Source organism: Paramormyrops kingsleyae, chromosome 14 (genome assembly GCF_048594095.1).
Source record: "Paramormyrops kingsleyae isolate MSU_618 chromosome 14, PKINGS_0.4, whole genome shotgun sequence".
Classification (NCBI taxonomy): domain Eukaryota; kingdom Metazoa; phylum Chordata; class Actinopteri; order Osteoglossiformes; family Mormyridae; genus Paramormyrops; species Paramormyrops kingsleyae.
In genome coordinates this window covers 5558070-5580818 of record NC_132810.1, presented here as the reverse complement: position 1 = coordinate 5580818, position 22749 = coordinate 5558070, and the positions used below count along the sequence as shown (strand labels likewise).

The 22749-nt window shown below is 50.7% G+C and overlaps 2 protein-coding genes across 6 annotated transcripts in view; both read left to right on the top strand.

The window, feature by feature from the left end:
* The first annotated feature begins 340 nt into the window (after positions 1-340).
* Positions 341-3914, top strand: sdsl (serine dehydratase-like). Of its 2 annotated transcripts, none has more exons than XM_023825501.2 (7): positions 341-934; positions 1321-1360; positions 1955-2094; positions 2262-2350; positions 2446-2673; positions 2761-2885; positions 3507-3914. In XM_023825501.2, exons 1-7 carry the CDS (start codon positions 782-784, stop codon positions 3695-3697), a joined length of 966 nt encoding a protein of 321 aa, XP_023681269.2. In that variant the 5' UTR covers positions 341-781; the 3' UTR covers positions 3698-3914. The 2 variants fall into 2 exon arrangements, with proteins under 2 accessions (XP_023681269.2, XP_023681270.2); XM_023825502.2 differs by having other exon boundaries at positions 795-934; positions 1257-1360.
* Positions 3915-11029: 7115 nt separating this feature from the next.
* Positions 11030-22749, top strand: part of daam1a (dishevelled associated activator of morphogenesis 1a) — a 42799-nt gene continuing 31079 nt past the window's right edge. The window contains exon 1 of one of the 4 annotated variants that reach the window (XM_023825485.2): positions 11030-11172. The gene's annotated coding sequence lies outside the window, so the exon portion shown is untranslated. Of the gene's footprint in view, positions 11173-16599; positions 16745-20626; positions 20646-22749 lie in introns of those variants that run through there. The other 3 variants (XM_023825486.2, XM_072699127.1, XM_072699126.1) reach the window with 3 other exon arrangements.

Here is a 22749-nt window from a genome sequence, read left to right as displayed (position 1 = left end):
CTTATATTACTCTGCTCCACACCAGGGCTGGAATTCAAAGACGGTGAGTTCTGGGACAGGGGTGGTGGAGGAGTTAAATACAAATTACCAAGAACCAAGTAGGAAATTGATTTAAAATGTAAAAAACCGGTATGTTAGGTGCTTGTCCTTATGTTTACTTCCCGCACGTGCTCAGGAGCATAGGAGGGGGACGGGGGACAGGGACGTGTACCCCCCAATATTTAATTTGGCTTCAATTGCCCCCCCCCCCCCCTTATAAACAGACCCTTGCATCTAAATTTTGCCCCCCGGTCCCCAAAATCAAACACTAGTGTATGTGCTAAGTGCTAACCCGTCACCTGCACGCGCAGCTCTATCCTGTTTGAAGGTGCGAAGGTCGTGGCCTCTGCCCGGTAATCTGTCCATTGGCTCCTTTTTAAACTGACTAAGTGGGCGGTGCTTATTAGTCCCAAATAAAGTACGATGTTTAGTTCTTAAGATGAATCCGCTTTTTCATCTCCTACTTAATAATGAGACTTTGAACCGGAGAGTTTATAACTGGCCAGACATCTGGCACCGCTCATTAATCCGGAGACGACAAAGACGCGTTGCGTGCTCTGCTTTTGCAAGTGGGTGGACGGGTAACTGAACTGCCATTTAGCAATCTGCAGTTCTATGCATTATTGATTTTTGACCCAAATACAATAAGAATCTCTGACGCATGTGTCTAATTAATGCTTAACCGAAACGCTGAAACTGAAAATATAAAGCGTTTGTACGTGTGACAGAGAGTCGCTGAGAAATGTCGCACCTTACAAGCTTCCATGTAAACACTCCTCTGCTGGAAAGCCTGGACCTCTCAAAGAGAGCTGGAACCCGAGTGTACATGAAGATGGAGAACGCCCAGCCATCCGGCTCTTACAAAATCCGGGGGATCGGACATCTCTGTCAGAAGGTGAGTTTGATCCAGCTCCAGCTTTATGATTAAAAACTTGCTGTGGCGCTATTATTTTTATTATGATACACTAATTTTTGCATTAATAAACGACGTGATTCACAAGTGCTATACAAATTACAATAGTCTCTTTCGATCAATAAATAAAACGGTTCTACTTCCGTTTTTATGTTCTATTATGTTCCCTGACCAGGCGAACAGCGCCACCTGGTGCTCAGCTCTGATAATTACACTTTTAAGTAACCGTGTAATATAACTGCAATACCGCCATCTTGTGGGAGAAAAATATATCTGCCTGAACCTGGATTTTTATTTACTGCAGATATACTGATACACACAAGATTTTGCGGTCAGATGCGTGACACGTGCCGTTCTTTCTTCTGTAGATGGCAGGCCCTGGTTCCAGGGGTGTAGTCTGCGCCTCAGGTTTGTGTTTTACTTTTATACGCACACACACACACACACATACAGTACCCAAGTCCAATACAACACAGAATCGCATTTGTATTTGCGCGATTTTCAGTCAGAGAGAAAAGCACTAACGCGAACTACAGCGCCATGTGGCCTTAGCGAGAAACCAGCTAACAGGTATCCAAGTGAACGACAGTGCTGTCCAATCGGTGAACGATTCCTTCTTTTGAACCTGTTTTCAGAGAATTGGTCAGATCGGTTTTCAGGTTGAAAAGAACTGAAATGCTTGTACATCCATGCACTGCACAGGTCAAAGTCTTAAATTCTAAAAATTCAAAATTTTATCTGAAATGCAAATAATTACACTATTGGCCACTGATATCACTGTTTAATTAATTTAGTTTGGTGTAAGTTACTAAGTTTTGGATGTGCCTTCAAAACTATCCATTGTGTGTTTTAGTACACTATTTTAGTGAAAGCAGGGTTTTTAAGGAATGCATTAGTCGTGCTGTAGCAGAACTATGTGTGTGTGTATGTATGTATATATATATATCTGAATAATGTATAAACACAGTTATAATGATATTAAGCTTCCTATCTTTATTGCAGGTGGCAATGCAGGTATGGCCACAGCATATGCGGCCAGAAAACTCCAAATCCCAGCAACCATCATTGTCCCGACCTCCACCCCCAAGCTGGTGATTGAGAAGCTGAGGAGCCAGGAGGCCTCAGTAAGGGTGGTAGGCAAGGTTGGTGGAGCCCATCTCCCTCCGATCCTCTGGAAGAATCCCAAGCCTGTCTCCCGATGACGGGTTTATTTTCTTTGTGGTTTTGTTGTCCTGATTGCGAGCTACGCATCAGTGAAGTATCAATGGTGTGAGTGTGTATTTCACCTGCGCAACATCGCCCCCTGCAGGAGTTTGACGAGGCTAACGCAGAGGCTCTGCGTGTGGCCCATTCAGAGGGGCTCACCTTTGTTCCACCGTTTGATCACCCTCTGCTGTGGTGAGATTTCAGCTCTTTTACTGGGGGGGAAGAGATTTAACAGGACCAATGAGCTTTTCTGGGGGGTAGTGGAGTGACCGTGTTGTCTGTCCCAGGGAGGGCCACGCCAGTATCATACACGAAATCAAGGACTCGCTGACTTGTAAGCCTGGGGCTGTGATTGTGGCCGTGGGGGGGGGAGGACTCCTCTGTGGGGTCATGGAGGGTCTGAAGCAGGTGGGCTGGGACGGCGTGCCCATCATCTGCATGGAGACGGAGGGCGCCGCCTCTTTGAACGCAGCGATCAGAGCGGGGAGGCTAGTCACGCTCCCTGAAATCCGAAGGTGAGGGGACGCCTACGGCCCATGCCGCGTTGGTCATGCGGGGGCTGGTCGGGGAGGTGTCCACCGTGCTGTGTGTGTCTCTGACAGTGAGGCCAAAACCCTGGGAGCAAAGACGGTATGCAGCCAGGCCTTTGAGTGCACCAAGCAGGGCCACGTCATCTCTGAGGTGGTGACGGACCTGGAGGCCCTACAGGCTCTGGAGCAGTTTCTGGGTGAGTCTGCCTGTGATGTCCAACACCAGCTGTGGACGGGTCACGCATATCGGGCTGTTTATTTTGTAGGTAGCTCATTCCCCACTTACCTCACCACTGAGGTGCCCTTACTGTGGGTGTCGTCTCAGTTTAATGGTTCTATGCTCCCTACGCTTATCTGGATAGAACCGTTGCTTCATTCTCAGTGCTGGGGAAGTTACTCACAATGAATCCATTACAGACATTTCAGGTCCGACCAACCAACCAGTTATAAAGAGTCACAGTCACAGAGTACTCAACTGGTTGGTTGAAACAAAACCTTGGTCTGGATTTGTACCTTCTGCACCTGAACTGTCTGTAATGGATTACTTCTGTGAGTAACTTCCCCAACACTGTTCACCAGGAATTTGGCTTCCTGTATGTGTGAACAAACAGACTTTACACCGGTGTCTGATGTAACTGAAGATATGGGTCATATAGCATAAAATAACCATAAAATGACAAGCAGGTAGAAGGGTGACATTGACATGCAACCTAAAGGCAGCTGGCTCAAGTGTCAGAAAAGGGTGTTTATCTCCAGGTGTGTATTTGGGTACGAGCCCTCGGAGTTGTGGTCGCTGACAGTTGCTGCCGTGTGTGCAGATGAAGAGCGGGTTCTGGTGGAGCTGTCTTGTGGAGCAGCGCTGGCTGCCGTCTACAGTGGCGTGATCCAGCGGCTGCGGGCGGAGGGCCGCCTGCCCCCCCTGCTGGACCCCATAGTGATGGTGGTGTGTGGTGGCAGTGGGATCAGCATGAGCTGGCTGAAGGAGCTGTCCGACAAGCTAAGGGGCTGAGCCTGGGGAGCAGTGCATCATGGGAATGCGGCAGACCTCCGAATCGTGGTCCACGTGCTGGCATTAGCTGCACTACAGATCAACAGATGGCACCATGTCAGTGCTGTGCTCTGCTGGTCAAGCGTCATCTTGTATCTGTGAGGAAACTGGTTTGAATAAAAAGGCTAGCTACCAATTGTTTGAAACAGCAGAAATAAATTGTACATCCACAAACACCTATCCATTGTTGTGTAATTTTATTGTAATTCATTTTATTTTATATTTTTCTTGATTTTTTCTTGTGAATTATCTGACTGAAATATTTTTTATTGTCTTTAGCTGGTATTCATTAAAACGCTAAATTTAATTGCAGTTAATTCTTCTCACCAGCAGGTGGCAGTAAAACGCCAGTTTCTCATTCCAAGTCGGGCTCGGGAAGCTTGTCCAGCCTTTTGCTCTTTGGCTGCAGTCGGTTTGCTTTACGCAGAATTTGAAAATAAATCTCTTATTTCTTTGACTATAGTCCAATTAATACAGTGGTTTTAAAAATAGCCCCACCTAGCACTTTAACACCTGATAATGTTCCCAAACAGACCATCAGATGTGAACATAGCAAATAACAACAATGGAGCATCTTAGGAGCAAACTGAGTATAATGGCTGTCTGGGTGGTGTGTTGGTGGGGCAGACGCAGCATTGTCCAGTTAGCCGGACCAGCTGGTCACAGTACAGGACTGGGACCACTACAGGGCTTAACTTGTGAACCAGTATTCTTATATTTTGATTTTTTATTTTAATGTTTATTGTAACTGTGTTCGTTATGTTAAATCTTTCTTTGAAATCCAATTTGGTTTTAGTTTTTAGTGTGGTAATTTTTATCTTAAAGATGTGTTTCTGTTCAGTTTTATTGTATTTTAGTTTCAGTTTGTTTTATTTACGTAAGTTAACCTCTAGGGATGGACCAAAAGTTATAGAGCTATTTTATCTATCTGATCTTTAAAGAATCTAACGTGAATACACATTGCACATTATGTATTAATGTCCTCAAAATGGACAGACTATGTTCTAGGTAACATTAAAGATAAATCGTTATGTAAGCTACAGTGAAAGCTTTTGGCTTACGCATTAACCTGAAGAAGTAAACGGCACAATTCTAAAACATAAGCATAAAAATTTCATAACAATATATAATAGCATTATTATATTGAAAATGTTCAAATAAAGAAAATAATTGCACAACGCACGGGCCTATTTTCGTTCCTGCGCATGCCAAATGGCGCTTTTCCACTGCATCCAAGAACCAAGCCGTAGCCGAGCCATAACCACGCTGACTTGGCCCTGCGTTGTCATGCGCTGTACGGCTGCGGACGGTCGTGTGCGCGGCAGCGTGTGTTCATAGTTCATACTACGTTTGGCCGATGCGGATGGTGGCGTACAGCAGTGATACTCCAACAGACCACGAGGGGGCAGATGTATTACAACAAACAAGCGGCAAACAAGCGGCAGCTTAGAGTAGTCATTTCGCTTGTTCCGCTGCTGTTTAACTCACAAACTCTCGGCTTCTATAGAATATCTAACTTTAAATAAAAGTACAATAATCATTAATGTGTGTATATCAAAAATAAAATGTGCGAGAAATGTGTTCTGATTCATTGTTTTTCAATAATAATAATCAACTATCCAGCAGTGTTGGATACAAGAGCTTTTACTGTAAATGCTATTAAAAATGGCACCGAAAAGTATTTCATTTTTAAAAAAAATTCTATTTCAGCATGTTTGAGAAGCAGTTTTACAGTTTTTGTCTTTTATTTCCAGTTCGCAAAAATATTGTCTTTTTGTCCGAGTTTTAGTTTTTGTCGATGATAACCATGCTGAACATCCATGAGTGTTGGTGTGGACTCTAAGACTAGGAGACACGCCCTGAGTGACCTGCCTCAGGGCAGCTGGAAGCCCTCACCTCGACTCTGTGTCACCAGTATCAGCTCCTTGACCTCTGGTGACATTATATCTGTTGGATGGAGGGTGTTGGGTGACGGCTTCCTTTCCTCGCCTAGTCAGGCTCCAGCCATCCGCCGGCAGGACAGATGTCAAGCTCTCAGATACCATCAGATGTTTCAGGCTTGGCGGAGGGTGCGGCAGCTGAGCTAGTCTGGTGACAGACTCTTTCTGAAAGACACTTCTTCTTCTCCGGAACAGTTTGACTGTCAGTGACCTTGTTGACAGAGATACTGGTGATAAACGATACTATACACGACTGCTGCCCTCGGAATCTGAAGTAACGTGGCGGCGTGTTTCAGTGGACCGCGGTAAACATTACGTGAATGCGTACAGCAGATGAACGCACGTCTGAGCCGTGATATGCGGGTTGATAAAACTCGTAGGAAGTCAGACCTGGACGGGTGCGGGCCTACCTCCATCTACAGGACCACGTTTGCCCTCATGTGTTCTGCACCCCCTCAGAGGAGAAGGAGATGCAAAACTGGAATGAAGGCTTGACATCTAGCACACAGGACTGGAGGGACAGGTAGGACTGGTGAGACTGGCTGGACTTCTGCATGCTTTTTGAGCCACATGATATACACTACTGTCCCCCTCACCTGGGCGGAGTCAGATTATGAAGACTTTGCTATGTTTGGTCAAGATGGTGATTCTTAATGTATTTCCTCCCAACAACGTCCCACCTCCGCGCTTCTCCTGTCCCGTTTTGGCCGAGGTTCCAGCTCATCCCGCATCCGTCTCCCATTCAGCACCTTATTTACTCTTTTCTGGAGGTCAAAGGTGGTCGTCATGGTCTGCAGGCGGTATGCAGATAGCGATGGCATTCACCTATTGAGAGACGCTTTATTACGCACGATCTGGCTGCGCTCCCCACCCGAGGAGGCCGCTGTAAACGGTGGCTGTGGGGCAGCAGATGCTGGAGAGGGTGATTCACCGGTGAATTTACAAGATGGATATGGGAAAAAGGTCAGCGATGGAGGGAGCTGAAGTAGATGAAAATGAGTCTGTTTGTTGACTCTGTTTGTTCACTGATTATCTTCACGCCAAGCTTGGTTCTGCGATTATACCAAAACATCACAGCAGGTCTGAGGGGCAGAGCCGTAGTCCTAATTAAAGTGGCAGATCCCTGCCTTGCAGGCAAAGTCTTCACTTTGGCATATGCTTCTCTGAGCAGGGAAAAAAAAGGCTTTTGGAGCACTGTCATTGGCTGTACGCTTTTAGACAGAACATCTGCAGTGCGAGAGGCGGTTCTAAATTTAAAAACGAGAAATTTTAGTCTGCGATTTCCGGTGAACTCCACCCTAAACTTACCAGCCCCAATGTAGTAGGTCTAGCATACATTCCAAGGAACCTACTAAACACTAAAATGACATTAAAATGCTAATCAGATTTAAAGGGGTAATATTTTGTAGGGGAGTATTTAAAAAAGATGATTATGTCAGAGAAACCCGGTTTCCCATCATGCTTCAGAGCAGAGGTGTGTGGTCACATGGAAGACCCCCCCCCCAGCATGAAAGACGAACCACGTGCCATCCTTAGCGCCCCCATGCCCCTGCGTCTTGCTGACTCCTCTGACGTGTGGGGGTGTCGCAAACTCGTGTGCTGCCTCACTTGACCCATGCATTTGAGAACGAGCCGTTACCCACAAACAATGTGGGCCTCTGTGAAGCTCTTCCCCTGCTGACTGACCTGTGAGTTTCAGTCTAATCCAATCACACCTCTGATGGCACCGACCGGCACTACAGACGTCGCGTGGAAGCCCTTCAACTTTGTTAATCCTAATTTAATAACACGGGAGGAAGTGAGTTCAGCGTTAAGGGAGTGTTTGAGTCACAACGACTCAATAATAATGTGACCAGTAAATGGAGAGGGTTCATTAATCCAGTGTGCTGCCCAGTTTCAGTTCAAGGAGTAGTGATGTGGAGGCAGTGAATCTATCACATCCCTAACAAGCCTCCCATTTTAGCTTTGATTGGGCGTCATGTTATCACTCCTCTGCTTTCTGTCAGCCCAATGAGTCGACTTCGCCTTCCTCAGTGCAGCCTTGTCCGTCAGCGCAGCTCAGGGAAGCAGCCTGGTCTCCTATCCTGCCCCAGGCCCCCGCAGAGTCAGCCAGTAACAGTCTGCTGATGTGTCACAATCATCTAGATCCTTCTCTGCGGTATGATCCACCATGTTATGATTATAATAAGTAGAGCAAAATCATGTTTCACGGGCTGGATGGAGACTGTTGATACGGAAACGCTGTAAAATGAAGCGTGCGGGTGGGTCACAGCTGGCTGCCAGACGGCACGATCAAAAGCCCGATAAGAATGGAATGGAGTTCAATCATTCAACAAAGACACTGAAACAAAAAGGTGAGCAAACCGCACACGTGTCGGTTCACTACTGTTCCACACCTGCTGGTCTCAGCTGGAAGGTGATGGTTAGCTCATAGATATGCCTGCAGGCACAAACTACGGGCGTGGCACTCGGGGGAGGTCAGCCGTAAGGTCGTGCGATAGCTTTGTAAAATAGAGCAGGCCCCCCAGGATTCTGGGGGCTGACAAGAGGCACACCAAGCACGGATAATGGGTGGCTAATTTTCAACTCTGCAGTTTGACTGAAACACAAGCGATCAATCATAGTGAAGCATTTGCAGGACTCATGATAAAATGGTTTGACCTTCCTGATAAAAATAGAAAGAAAGGAGAGACTTCCATGTGGGTTTTTAGATGTTTTCTAAGCTGATTGCTGTTATACATTAATAATAATGACCTCAGCAGCCTGGGCTGTTGGCCCTGACCTTTGACCCGCCTGACCTTGGCACCGTCATTAAGCCCTGCTCTGACCAAATAGCAGCACTGATGTATTGGCACTGATCTCGATAACAAATCCTCCCTCTCCTTTGCCACCCGAGCAGTTCAGCAGAAAGGAAGATCGGGATGTTCATTCACAGAACATCTTCTGCATGTTCTGTCCACCATGACCATGTTGTGCCATTAGCCAAAGGGGGTTGTTGTGCTGTTCCACGCCCGACCGTGCAAAGGTGTTCCAGAGCTTCACGAGAGACTTGTTAATCACGTTAATGCACTGCATTTCTGTCCTGCATTCACTGCATACTGTGTTCCCAAGGCAGGAGACTAGGGGCTCAGACAGTTTGGGAAGGTGAGCAGAGTTGGACTGTAGACCAGCAGAATCCCATGGTGTTCTTATGTAGATCCTGTTATGGAAAAAAAAAACACACAGTGGGCATGACCTGAGAAAGTTCACCTTGATTCGCTGATCCAGTGTGCTGCTGGTGGAATACAGTGAAGATAAGGAATGACAAGGGGCCCCAGAGGAGCTGGTGAGGATTCTGCTGATGGAAAATGAATGTAATAAGTAGCGAGTGAATTATTGAAGGGATGATGGAGTCAGCTTGTAAGTGAGTGAATTATCTGAGCAGAATCCCTGAGCAGAAGATGCAGTCAGCATAAGTGAATTATTGAGTGATTGAGTGAATCATGGATGGATGGAGTGAGAGAGGGAGTGAGTGCTGACATTGATATCTGTACTTGAAGCCCCCACCCCCTGTTTTCAGTTCCACTTGGCCTGGCCAGCATCACATGAGGATGATAATGGACTCTCTTAAGTCTGTATAATGGGGGGGGGGGGCTCTCCTCAAGCAGCCAACATGTCCAGACTGATTGTACTGGACACGATGCATGTGGAATCATGTGACTTGGGTGCAGAGTAGTGCGTGCTGTGCCGTGCGGGGGACTGAGGCTGACGTGGGGGACTGAGACTGACGTGGGGGACTGAGGCTGACGTGGGGGACTGAGGCTGACGTGGAAGCTGCTCTTTGAAATCTGCCAGGCCTACAAGTCCCTGCTTTGTTTCCTAATGAATCGAGTCTATCCCGGGCTTATTCCAGTTTATCCCGGGCTTATTCCAGGACAGAACCAATCAGCAAAATCTATTGCTCAGCAAAAGTTGTCATGGGGAACCCCAATGTCCGGGCCCAGCATGTAAGTCCAAACGTCTCGCTGTCCTCCACTCTGCTTCCACCAATCCATCCCTCTGGATTCCTCCATCATGTTGGTCTTTGTTGTTTTGCTGTTTAGCCGGCTTTTCAAAGACTTCATGATGCAAATTGAGCTAGATCCAGATTCCTGAATACCTCTGAGGGGGGGGGGGCGCGGGTAGGATTTAATTTGGGGGGCTGGGGGCCCACCTACAGCCTAAAATGCTGCTGTCACAAACAAATAAAATAAAATTGGGCCCCTCTACAACTTGAGATCGTGGGCTGCAGCCCAGGTCACAGCCTTGGACCCAGGACCGATTTCTGCGAGCTCTGCTGTGGTCGGTGTCTCCATGTACAAGTTTTCTCGTCTCTCGTTCCAAACAAATGCCGTTAAGCATGCTCCCATATAATCTGCAGCACTGTGTCACCCTGCTCTCTCCGGCCATGTTCATTAACGTCTCTCCCTTATCCACATTACATACCACAGAGAGCCGCTGTTTATCCAGGAGTGGCTGCTGTTTTCGGGCTGGACTTTTACTCGTGACCATCTCCTCCAACATACTGGCAGCCTGCCCCTGCTTACCGCTTCATCCCTCAAATCTTGTGGTTCTCAATATTACGGTCTGTGGCTGTGACTAGACTAGTGTCTCTTTGGCACTGGCCTGCTGCTGGGTGAGCGAGTCCACAGGGCAGGGCCTGTCCCAAAACAGCCAGCCTCCACGGCCTCAGACTGTTAGCTCTGCCTTAATTCGATTAAGATCAGACACTAGACAAAAACAGCAACGGAGAGACAGCTGTGCTTCCCCGTGTTGAGAAACCAACCAACACAAACAACAGAGTAATTCAATAAGTCAGTAAGAATCCAACACAGAGTTAAACACCTCCGCATTGTGCAACACTAATCCCCTCGATGTAGGAGGCTAAGGTGTGATTGAAGGTTTTAAACGTTACGTTATTGCAGAGCCTCTCCAGCAGGGGTCACAAAAACACCTTTGCTTGAATCAAATTAAACTTCATGTCCTTCCCGCATCATAATTGTAGTGTATTTTGGGAGAGGATGCAGTGTTAATATGTGTCTGTGTGTGTGTGTGTGTGTGTGTGTGTGTGTGTGTGTGTTTGAGAGAGAGAGAAATCTTGCCTTAGAGGGAACATCGTTCCATACTTCATGTAGCCTACTTATCTTGTGAGGTTAGGTTTCCGCTTAATTGTTGCCTAAAGATTTCAGTAAAATGGCACTATAATCCCACAGGACCATGACAAAGTAGGGCTGTCGGAATCATACTGTATTGTTAGGGTCGTGCATTCATTTGAAGCGCAGGCAGCGGGCTACAACACCCAAAAGAACTACAACTCCCAGAGTCCCCCGCGGCGCATTATCGCCAGTCCATGCGCACTATTGTCAGTGCGAGGGATGATGTCACCTGCAAAAGCCGAGCCGTACCTTATTGTGCTGGCGGAGATTCCTGGTGCGAAGGCTTCGTGCGGTTCGCTCGGATGATGGGTCATTTTCCAAGGTAAGGACGATACAACCGCGGCCGATGGTTAGATAAGTGACAGTGTTTCATGTTCTTGTTGCAGACTGCACTGTGTGTCGGTTATTACCTCCCACTGAATCTGGGCAGTTAACCTGAAACCGTGTTTTAATGGGTGGGACGGAGACAGTGCAGATGCGAGCGTGAGGTGTCGCCGGACATGTGGAAAATGCTTTTCTTTTCACACCTGTGCCCTCTAATTTATTTTTTTGCCCCCCCCTACATTGGAATTTTAAAAATTCTGGTTGCGTTTTAATGAGGTGCGTAAATTGCGGGTGGATATAATTTTTTATAATTGAAGTTCATGGTGAAACTTCGTACTATGTTTTCAGTTATTTTGCAATCACGGTCTATCTGCCTTCGGGACAACCGAAGTTGCAAAATGTGAAACAGCCGGACTTACTGAGGGAAAAGTCACATAATAAGCTGTTTTAAAAAGGATTTACTGTTTGAGTCATGAAAATGAAGACGAAGCGTTGCAAAGTATTAAAAGTTTCTTTTAATTTACGTGAGCTGTACAGACAAGACCCCTGTTTGCACGGACAGTTTGCTTTTCCCTTTGCACCGTGATTTGTGCACATGTAGGTGAACATTCACCTCGTTGGTAGGGCATTCATTTTTTTGGGAGTAGTTAGTTATTTATTTTATAGCTCTTTTCCGTGTATTCTACCGGAAAGGCGTCTGCCTGAAGGTGTGGTCTTTCTGATAATTTCATTTAATCTCAATACCTCTTCTTCGTGAAATGAGCCTAACGTGCGGAGTGAGAAACGTGTTTTAGGTCACTATTGAATATTGATACTCCGCACCTACCTGCTTGTCAGTGATGAGGTTTGAGCCCACAGCATCCGATCAGTTGGTGGTTACCGATTGATTTGGCGCTGCTCGGCGATCATACCTGCAGCGTGACTGTTTTAGGATCAGATGGGACTGTTTGTTCAACATGCACCTGGGACTGTGATGACTGGCATTCATCATCAGGGAATCACCAGCGTTGTCGCGGGGGACTGAAGACTGGTGTACCCTGCTTGTGAAATCTGGTGCGGTTCACCTGCACAGCCTACAATTTGAGTGGTGTAATGTCTGCCTTTGTGTTTCTTGCATGCTAGCCTGCATGATGCCAGAGTATAACCTGGTTGTCTGTGGTGCTGGGCAGGTGGGGACTCGTCAGGGGAGCGTTTCGATCGCACCCCGGCCCTCTGCGAGCTCTCCGCAGCCCTGCCCTCATGTCCGTCACCCCGCGCCCTTATCTGCTGAACGCTCTGCGCTCCTGCTGTCCGGCAGTGTTCCTGCTGGTGCTCTTCTGAGCCCAGCTGGGAATTCATGCTGCTCGGTTAGCAGGATCTCCTGGAGAGCTTGTTTGGAATCTGCTGACAGGAGGAGGCCCTAATTAAGGAGGCCGGGAGGGGTCACCCGGGAGCGGCCTCCGGTACAGGGAGTTTTACCGCCGCGCCGAGCAGTGATATTGGGGGGCGTCTCCCTTGCTTATTTTTCTGCGTGTTTTGTGCATCTCTGCCATTAACGAGAACCTGGTCTGTGGGTCGGAATGTTACACACCCAATTCCAGAGGATTGGCATGGGGGCCCCGTGCTCCGCCGCGATGGGGCTGCTGACGAGGCCCCTCCCTGAAGTGCGTCAGTCGCTGTGCAGTTTGTTTAGCGCGTAAATGTCTGTAATTATCGGGCTTTTGGTGTAGTTGACACAGGCCTGGGGAAAGGTTTGTCGCTTAAAGTTTTGTTTGGGACCCCTTCTGCAAGTTTCTTTTGACCTGCCACCCGGCTGGGGGCCAAGTCCTCGTGTCCGCTTTCGATCTGCAGACCCTTTGAGAGCCACGTGGATGAAACAGACCCTTCTCGTCTGTGCTGGCTTGTTGCCAACCTCCCGGTGGGGGCTGCCTTGACGTAGGCTGAGGTTCTCCACGATTAAATAAATGCAGGTGGAGATGGGGGGTGGGGGAGTGCGCCGCCCTTGTGGGGAAGTTTGTGGGCACGCCCGTAACTGGAATGCCGCACCATATATTAGTGTTTGTGAGGGGAATAGGCGCCCCCTTGTGGTGCTTATGTCCGTAAAGTCATACAAAGGCTTTGACATGCATGTCCTGAACACAAGCAAGCACATCTCCCTGTCCGGAACCATCCCTGTGGATCAGGTCAGGGTTTGCTGCCAAAAATGCATTTTTGGATCAGTGGATCATACGATGGTCTCCTACCTGCATGTGGTTTGTTGGTTGTAAGTTGTTTTCACCGGTTTTTAATCGACGCCTTGCGCACTTCAGAGCCTGTGCCTCTTGTCTCTTGTTTCTATGGCAACGAGCAAGGACGTTGCGGTGGGGGTGAACGCTCACGCTTGCCCTCTGAAAGCCATCAGAGGTGTTTCCTGCGAAGCAGTTCCTGATCCAAATGGAATTTTCTTTGCCGGGTTCTTTTAATTTCTCAGATTTTCTAAGTCGGAGCTCCTGTGCCCCCCCCACCCCCAGCCCGTTGTGTGTTTCCATCCCTGAGGAACCGCCGATGGCGGATGGGGTGCCCAGCATGGTGGGGGTGGGCGACACCCACCGGTTGGACCAATCACAATGAGGCGTGGCGGTGGAAGCATCGCAGTGCAGTTACAGAACCTGCCAAACGGACCGATGTCGGGGGCGTTTAGCGGGGAGCCGTGGCCCTGCTGACGCTGCCGTACCAAGTCGCCGGCGCCTTCCTGGGCGCCGCGGTAACAAAGGGCCGGTGTGGCGCTCTGAATGCACCATTCTCCAAGCTGCGCGCACCAGCAGGGGAGCACAAAGGGCCCATTCCCTGTAATTCATGCCTGGCCCCGCCCCCTAGTGGTCCCAGCCGTGGCTCTGTGGCCCCGTCTGTCACGACGGTGGTCCTCAGATGGGGAGGAGTCCCCCCCCCGGCCCTGCCCTGAGCTCCCATGCGCCCCCTGCTGCCCTGGATGAGCCTTGACCTTCGGTGTCAGATCTCATCGTCGCTTTATTAAGCAGTGGGGAGTCGCTGCACGTTCAACATAGATAATGAGTTTGAATGGACCCCCCCCCCTTCACTGTGCAGTTCACAGCAGACCTCATTCCAGACCACCTTTGCTTGGCCACCCCGGAATGTTTCTGATAGCAGGGCGTCCCCGTAACCCTCTTTGTGATTCTGTGTGTGTGTCTGTGTGTGTGTGTGCCGCATGCCGCATGCCTGGTGGTTAGTTGGTATTCCTCCAGTGGCGACAGCAGCTTGCCTTTGTGGATAAACGGGCCCCTTGACCTTGCTCATTGTGCAGGGTCAGGAGGTCGATCCGTATTCCCAGTCTTAAATAGTGGGACCCCTTTCTTTTAGAGAGGAGGGTGCCAGGCTCCCCCGTCGAGGTGTCCCATTGGTTGACCCATAGGCTGGAACACCCCAACTCTTCATCGTCCCCCTCCCTGCAGGTGACGTGGGCCAGCTGCTCGTCAGCGCCCCCCATTGGTTGCTGAACACCCCAACCCCCCATGTCAGCCTCCCTCTTTGCTGATGAGGAGGCCCAGCTGCTCGTCAGCACCCCCCATTGGTTGCTGAACACCCCATCCCCCCATGTCAGCCCCCTTCTGGCTGGTGAGGAGGCCCAGCTGCTCGTCAGCGCCCCCCATTGGTTACTGATCACCCCATCCCCCCCATGTCAGCCTCCCTCTTTGCTGATGAGGAGGCCCAGCTGCTTGTCAGTGCTCCTCCATCTTCTCAGATATCCAAATGAGAATCCTGGATATTCTCTGAAGCCTTTGCGTCTTGCTGATTCCATAAGCGCCGTGTGGGATCCCAGCCTCTTGATGGAGGATGATGTGGTCCTGCAGCACTCGATTTCGATTCCTTCATATGCTTTGAAAATCTGTGCAGCGCCCTGAGTTCTGCAGCCAGGGGTTTAGGCAGTGCAGTGACCAGCACACTGCACTGTCATTGGTTCATAGCTTTACTCCGAGTAGAGTCTAGCCTGCGTGTTCATGCACTACAACCAGTCCATTCATAGCCACTCTGGGGTCTAATTTGGCTCCATTTTTAGATAGTTTTTTTTGTCTTGTTTATGGAAATGAGTCTTAGCTACACAATGAAGACTGTGGTGCAGAACTGCACAGTGCTGGTTTCGGTGTGTTTGTAGATTGGTTCTTCAGTTCTGTTCCAGTCTGCGTTTTTGAATGCCCTGCTCATCTGCCTAGACCTGTCAGCTATGTCCATCCAGAGTAAAGTGTCCATTCGCTGCTGTTGTCCGGCTGTCCTGCTTGGCTGCAGCTGCACCCGCTGCAGGCGGCGTTTGCATGCGCCTCTTGCCTTGGCCTCATCCTGCCCTCGCCCCTCACCCTCCCGCATCGCTGAGGGTATATGGGTGTTCGGTATGGGATGCACTCCGATGCCGCATCCTGGTAAGGAGCCAGCTCGTGTACCTCTCCCTGCCCACCCGTCTGGGATCTGAGCCGCCCTCTGGTCGGTGATGTGGCCGGGGTGCCGTATTTTAATGGATCACCATGAGCACCATGATGAAACGGCGCTGACGTACTCGGGGTAGGGGATTATATGTATGTAAAGAGCGTAGTAACGCAAAGTTTGGACTGGCTGCGTTAACGACGAGGGCTGGAAATGAGCAAACTCAAATAAAGAAAGTGTGTTGTTGGGTCAGATCCCGTCTCTTTTCCATTTTGCGGCCTTTTTACTTACGGAGAAATAACAGTTTGCCGCTTTCTTTGCGGCGGCTGATCTTCCCACGCGGTTCTGTGATGTTTAGCAGACCTTTCAGGCTGGTGCAGTGAACTGAGTGCAGTGACCTGAGGTTTCTCTTAGTCTAGTACATATTTGATTAACAAATCAGCGAACAGGTTCCCTGCGCACTGGTGTTGTTTGCCGGCACTGCGATTTTGGAACGATAAGGCGCACAATAGTTTTGTGCTTGAAGCGGCTTCCAGGACACGGTGGTGGTGGGGAGATTGGTGTCCGTCCAGCGCCCCCCTGTGTGTGATGGCTCTGCTCTTTAGTGAGCTGTCCTCCCTCGTCACACGGGCCAGCCAGCGTTAATGCGAGTGGAAGGCTAACAGTCGATCTAATGTCCTCGCTCGACTCGCCTCTCCGTCAGTCTCACCTCATTCCTGTGCACTCTCAGCTTTTCCGTGATGGGTTATTTGCTCCTGGGGACAGAGTAAGATCCCACATGGCCCAGCGTCATTCTAGGAACAACTGTATTTGTCAGGTTAGGAAGGTGTTGCTGAATGTTCCCGTCAGATATACTTCGCAGGATGTCTGGGTGACGTCAGCCCCACCCGCAGTATTTTGGGAGTCGTGCTTGTAAATTTCCTCCAGAACATTTATGAGAGTAACGTTTCCTACCTTCGTGGAGGGGTGGACTTACTCATGCTGTCCTGAGAAAAGGTCACCGGATCCCTGTTGGGTTGTAAGTTGACTCGGGTCTTTGGTTTGGCTTCTCTCCGCTGGGCTGGGATGGTGTGTGATCTCCGCAGCACAGGGAAGGTTCGGCACGGTGGTCTTCAGGTGGGGGTTCCCCCGCCGGTCCCTGGCAAGCAGCAGACTGCAGCACAAGCCATCAAGGAAACGTAAAGTATCTTACATTAACTGTTACAGCTGCTCGTGGGTCTCTGTAGCTGAGGGAGAGCAGGGAGACTCGTTTTCGAAGTTCAGGGTTTCCAGAGAGTCTGTGGGTGTGATGGGGGGGGAGTCCTCAGTGATTATCTCCGGTCTGGCAGTCAGTGAAAGCCTGAACAGGCTTGTATGGATGCCTTTCTGTGGGCGGCGTCCGAACAGAACCAGGAGGTCCAGAGGACCGCTGAAGTTCACTTTCCCGTGAACCTGAGTCGTGGTTCTAATTATGTGGATTTGCCTGCCCAAGAGAGACAGAGATAAGAGGTAATTAAAACTGCTTCTGGCTGGAAAAGAGGTGGGACTGGGATGGACTGGGATGGACCGGGGTTTCCCAGTCAATGTGTTGGGTACCTATGGAGGGGGTCTGGGCGTGGCCCCGGGGGGGCGTGTTGGAGGCACGTTTGCTGTTGGCTGCTGTTCTCACTGGGTCCACATAAGCGGCTGTTTAATTTTCTCCTTGGATTAAAGACGTTGGCGGAAGTCTTTATCAGTCCTGAGATTTGGGTCACATGACCTGCGATCTGTTATCACACAATTCTAACGGTGCCCAGTCTGTTCCACCCATTAAGGTAACCTTTAGCATCATTATTGTCCAATTAACTTTTATAGTTTATTTCCAGTCAGGATTGTTTACAGAATGCTCTCTGATGCAATGCCCCACATCACTGTTGATGTGTCACCATTGGGGATTCCCCATAGAGTGCCTCGTCTTGGATGTGATTCTTGGAGTAGATCCTGTGCGTCTGGGTGTGATCATTGCTGGAGTCCTGGTGAGGTCCTGGTGTTTAGTGCTAAGCCCAAGGTCCGATTTGAGAAACTACAGGAAGTGATGCTTCAGGGTGAACAAGTAGTCAGGTTGCCAGTTTGGTCGTGCCTCCCCATCGGCGTAGGGTCTGTTTTTGCTCATCTGCAGACTTGGAGTTACAGAGAAAATGTGATTCTCCTGCCTGGTCATGTTTGAGGAAAGGTAAGAAAGACAATAATTAAAGATAAGTAGATGTACTCCGTCCTCTATTGGTAGGTCTACACTGTGTGCAGATGCTCGATGTTGGTTATTGCTGCAGATGAGACTGTAAATGTGATTTGCGGATTGTCTAAATTTGCCGAAATGAGGGGGAGGATGTCCTTCCTCCGTACGTGGTGCCGCGGCTGAGCCCACATCCTGTTAGTTTTCACCACCTTAGTCACAGCACCACTCATTCTGTTTACTTCACCTGACCAAAGCGGGAACAGACGTTCGCATGCAGACTGACACCTTTCTCGGCAGCTTCTGTTTTGTTGTTACTTCTCCTGTCGAAGGGATCGGCTGTGAGGGCAGGTGGCCGGGGGTGCGGCCCAGTGAGAAATGCTCTCCCGTGGCTCTTCCTCTTATGGATATTCGGTGACGTGGTAATTTGCAGTCTGTTTAAAAGTCACGAATCCTGTCTCTTAGCAGCGCAATCAGTCAATGCAAAGATTTATGAAGTCATGAAGCATGACTGCACTTCCATATTACGTGTCTGTGTCCGTGGCCCCATGTGTTGGCATTAGGGGACTGGCCCAGCCCTGGGTGACCTTAGAAATGGGCTGTTGGTAGATCACTTCTGAAATTTTAGAGAGCTGTGATCAAGCTTTACCTGTGCAAACCCTGGGTTTCATTCACAGGTTGCAAGGTGTCCGGTGTTTTGGTCCTCCATTATAAATTTTTCAATTTTGCTAAGCGTAACCACTGCCGTGAACCGAAAATACCACAGTATTACCATGATGTGGCCCAAGCCGGCTTCAAGGTTAACCTATAAGTTGGGTCGTCATGGTTGAATTGTGTTGCTTTGCCGACTGTGTAGGTTACAGTGACAGGGCTGATTCACGTGGGGGGGGGGGGGGGGGGGGTTACAGGAATGAGGCAGAAGGTCAGGTACAAACAGTCAGAAAAATGGCCAGTGGGACCTCATGAACAATGACATCTGCACTGCGGAGACGCCCTCGGGACAGCTGTCCTAATAGAGTGCTGCCCCCAGTGGTGGGAGATTTTGCTGCGGTAGCCAGAGCTAAATTTAAGAGATTTCTGGAGACCGGAGACCTCAGAACGATTGTGGTTCCTTTACAGCTCACACAAGATGGTGGGCCTGATGTTTGATATTAAGGCAGCACTGATTACAGCCTTGACAGGGAGGAGCCATGGGGCTGTGGTGGGATTTGGGGGGGGGGGCTTTCAATTGAGAACTGGCCTTTGATTTGGAGGGGGGAGCTGCAGCCTGTGGTTATTGGGTTGTTCCCAGTGGATATAGTAGGCTAGGATATTGTGTGATACTTCTATGCGTGCTGTGGTTTGGTCATACACTGGGACCCTTTAATCGGTCGCACACGAGCCCCAGTGATCCCATGGTGATGATGTTATGCCTCTGAAACGCTCGCCCTGTTTTTTAGCGCTCGAAGCCGGACTTGCCGTTATGTGTTTGCCATGTGATTCAGTCACGCATCGCTTTCCTTGCTTGTCGCAGCGCTCACGGATTTTCTCTTCAACACAAAACTCCAGCTGGACTCGGGCTGTGTTGGCAGATGGCCGGCGTGTGGTGGTAGTGGTGTGGGGTAGCGTTCCTGCATCTGAGTGGACGTGCGGACGCACCGCGCGGGATTCCCTCAGCGGCGTCTCCGTGAACGACAAGTGTCAGAGTTTCTTTCTCGCTTCACTGTTGCTTAGCTGTATACTCCTGTTTCAGGTGGGATTTCTCACAGGGAGAATCATTCGAGGTTCTTTCAAGGCTCCGAGAGCAGAGTACCTCCCAGGTTGTCGAACCTGCAGCCGCCGCACTGGGCCGGGGCTCCGTCCACCTGCCGCAGGCCCCCTGTCTCTGTGGATTGCAGCCCCCCCCCCCCCCCCCCCCCCCCGGCTGCTGCTTGTGCTCCTAAGCTCTCGGGTCACCAAGGTTCTGATGTATGACAGGTGACCCTGGCCTTGGGGGACTGAAGCACAGGTGGGGGTGGCCTGTGCCCTGCCTCAGGAAGGGGGGCAGCTCTCGCATGCTTTGAACTCCCCCTGGCTGGGAGGGCATGTGGGTGCTGACTCTGGATGGATCCTCTTGGCTGCCTGACCCCTGTCTGGGCCGTCTCTGTCCCCGCCGGCCTGCCCCCTGTCTGAGCCGTCTCTGTCCCCGCCGGCCTGCCCCCTGTCTGAGCCGTCTCTGTCCCCGTCGACCTGCCCCCTATCTGGGCCGTCTCTGTCCCCGCCGGCCTGCCCCCTGTCTGGGCCGTCTCTGTCTCCGCCGGCGTGGCTCAGGCCTGCCATCCTCTGCTGCCCTTTGATTGCACTTTAAGTCTCTCAATGATAAACATGAAACATCCTGATAGTAATATTTACATGGTTTGTCTTATTGTTGCCATGGAGACTCAGTTTCTCACTGTGAGCTGGAAAGTGTTTCAGCGTTTCAAGTTAATGCTCATGAAGAAACGGGGGGGCTTGTCCGCCCGGCTGAGCCGGGAGGGACGTTGCCATAACATCTCATTCTGTGGCCCCCAGTGGTGTGGATGAGGCGGCCAGCTCATGAATTGACACACGATCATGACACACATGAATTGCAGTGATCGTGCTCCCACACACCCTCCCACATTGTCCACTCTAAGCCCTTCTCCTATGACTAACCCTAAACACACAGAACCCCCACCCCCAAAGACTACAGGGGGCGGTGACTTGAGCACACTGCGTCCTATAAGGGTGTGGGTGTTAAAAGTGGGCGTGGCCTGGCCGCGGCGGCACTGCGGAGTCTTCCTGTAAGAGGCCTTTTGTTCTGGCGGAGCCGGAGTCCGTGGGGACGCGCGCACACACGCCTGTAAGCAGCGGAGGGCGCTCTGCGGGCCGCCATGCCTGTCGCCAGAGATGTATGTATGTACCTGTGCTCCCCGCCCCCCCCGTTTAATGTAGCTGCTCCCCTTGGATGGATGTTTGTTATGGGATTTCGGGTCATTAACCAGGGGGTGACTGCAGCCTTGCCCGCATGTTTACCTTCCTCCCACTAACATCTGCGAGTCGGTTATGGAAGCCGGTAACCTTTGACCTGGCGCCCGCTCGCGGTATTCTCCGGAAGCTGGCTGTGCGCGGACTGTAACGTGAGAGCGGCGGGTCGGTGCTGGTGAGCGCTGGGCCCGCGACTGCAGAAGCGTGGAGGGAGTGAGGGCTGGCGGTTCAGCGTGACCTCAGCACGCATTCCGACCGGGGGTGTGGCGGTGCTGATTGGCGGCTTGGTGACGGCGTGCGAGTCACCTTGAAAATCCAGGCCCGCCCCCCCCCCCCCCCCCCACTACTGATAGGGAGGCTGTCCTGGGAGCCCCCCAGCCCCAGACATACCCCAAGCTCAGGGACAAAGAGCTCAGCCATGTGCCTAATCTGCCCCTTTTCGGCTGAGTGAAGGCTGTATTCGGGGGGGGGGGGGGGTGTTGAATTACCGGCTGGGGGCGAGACCAGGGGAAGCCCCCATGTGCTGTCGCATCTGGAGCGAGCTGGGGGTGCTGCCCAGTATCCAGTGGGTCAAAGTCATCTCACTGTGTCTCAGCTGCGTAAGCCTGGCTTAGCAGGTCTGTACCAACTGAGCTGACAGTGTGACTATTCACAGTCAGCAATCAGCGCCCCCCCCCCCCCCCCCCCTCATGGGAGCAGTGTGTCCAGCCGGGGGTGACCATTAGGTTCTCAGAGATGGGGGTAATAGAATCGACCACATCTTTAAAGACACCCCAGCTGGGTGTCACAGGGGATATGGCTGACCCTCGTTCCCTGTGCCCCCCTGGGGAAGGATGGGTGGTCTCCCCCTATACACCCCTAGGCATTATGGGTAACACATGGGCATCGGCCTGCTGGTCCCGATTAGCAGGAATGCTCGCTCTGGGCCTCGCTCTCTCTTTACGAGCCCACCGGCCCTCTTCCTGTGGCGTCTTTGGAGATGCCTGACAGACTCGGGCGACGGTAATGAAGGTACGCTTCCACTTTACTTAATTAGATGGAAAAATGCCCCCCCACCGCATTATTGCACAGCTTTCTCGCTCTTTCTGCCTGCATGTTTGCTGTGTCACGTTATTCTGTGTGGTGTGTTAAGGCTGCCCCTTTATTGACGTCCGGTCGGTTACAGTCCAGCCCTGAGTCCCTCTCCCATCGCAGCTCCCAGCTCCTCCTTTATAAAGCTCTAATCCCACATGGCATTGACTCCTCACTCGTGACGCTGCCTCAATGGACTGGCTTTGCAGTTCGCTGTTTGGCTGCTATTGAGCGGCTGGCCGGCGGCGTTGTTACTGTCAGCGGCCTGAAACAGGGCCGGCGACGAGCGCCGCTTCCTGTGTTGATCAGGCGCGGTTTGCTCAGCTGTCACCTGCCAGCTGATGGATGTGCATTTCTGTGGTGACAAAGGCTTGGGGCAGGTGTGTGAGATGCTGCTGTGTGTCTGTCATTCCACGCAGGTTTGTGACACGTCGGACCCGGTAGTTATCAGCTCCGGACCGACAGACGGATGAATGAACCCCTGTACAGAGAGCTGGGCTCCCTCTCATTCCAGGGAGTCTTGTGGCTCGTGTAAGGAGCCAGACTGCAGTGGTGGCGCCTTTTACATGTTGTGTCACACGTCCCGCGGAGGGTAACTCATCTGTGGAACACGTTGGACGGCTGCAGAATAGATCGCATTCTTGAAACGTCTGTCACGCGTTATGGAAGCGTCGCACGCCACCAGCAGCCGTTTCCAGTTCCGCCCTGTTTGTGGGAACAGCATCTTACTCACTGATGAATCGCAGTTGCAGTGAATTGTTTGCCGAAGCAGGTATGTTGTTTTGCAGGAGAAGCCTCTGGAGTTCATTTCTGGTTGTAGGTGTTTCCGTTAAAACTTTTGGGATTCCCGCTTCGCTCTTCAAACTGAAACATTCTCCTGTTGAAATTCAGTGTCACATTTACCTGTGCTCCTCCGAGACTTCAGCTAGTGACAATTTGCCTGTACGGGGTGACGTC

Bases quoted from the DNA above. Each gene is read 5' to 3' on its own strand.
- sdsl (XM_023825501.2), top strand. From the start codon at position 782: ATGTCGCACCTTACAAGCTTCCATGTAAACACTCCTCTGCTGGAAAGC. The intron at 2,095-2,261 runs GTTGGTGGAGCC...CGCCCCCTGCAG, and splicing joins CAGTAAGGGTGGTAGGCAAG to GAGTTTGACGAGGCTAACGC. The intron at 2,886-3,506 runs GTGAGTCTGCCT...CCGTGTGTGCAG, and splicing joins GGCTCTGGAGCAGTTTCTGG to ATGAAGAGCGGGTTCTGGTG.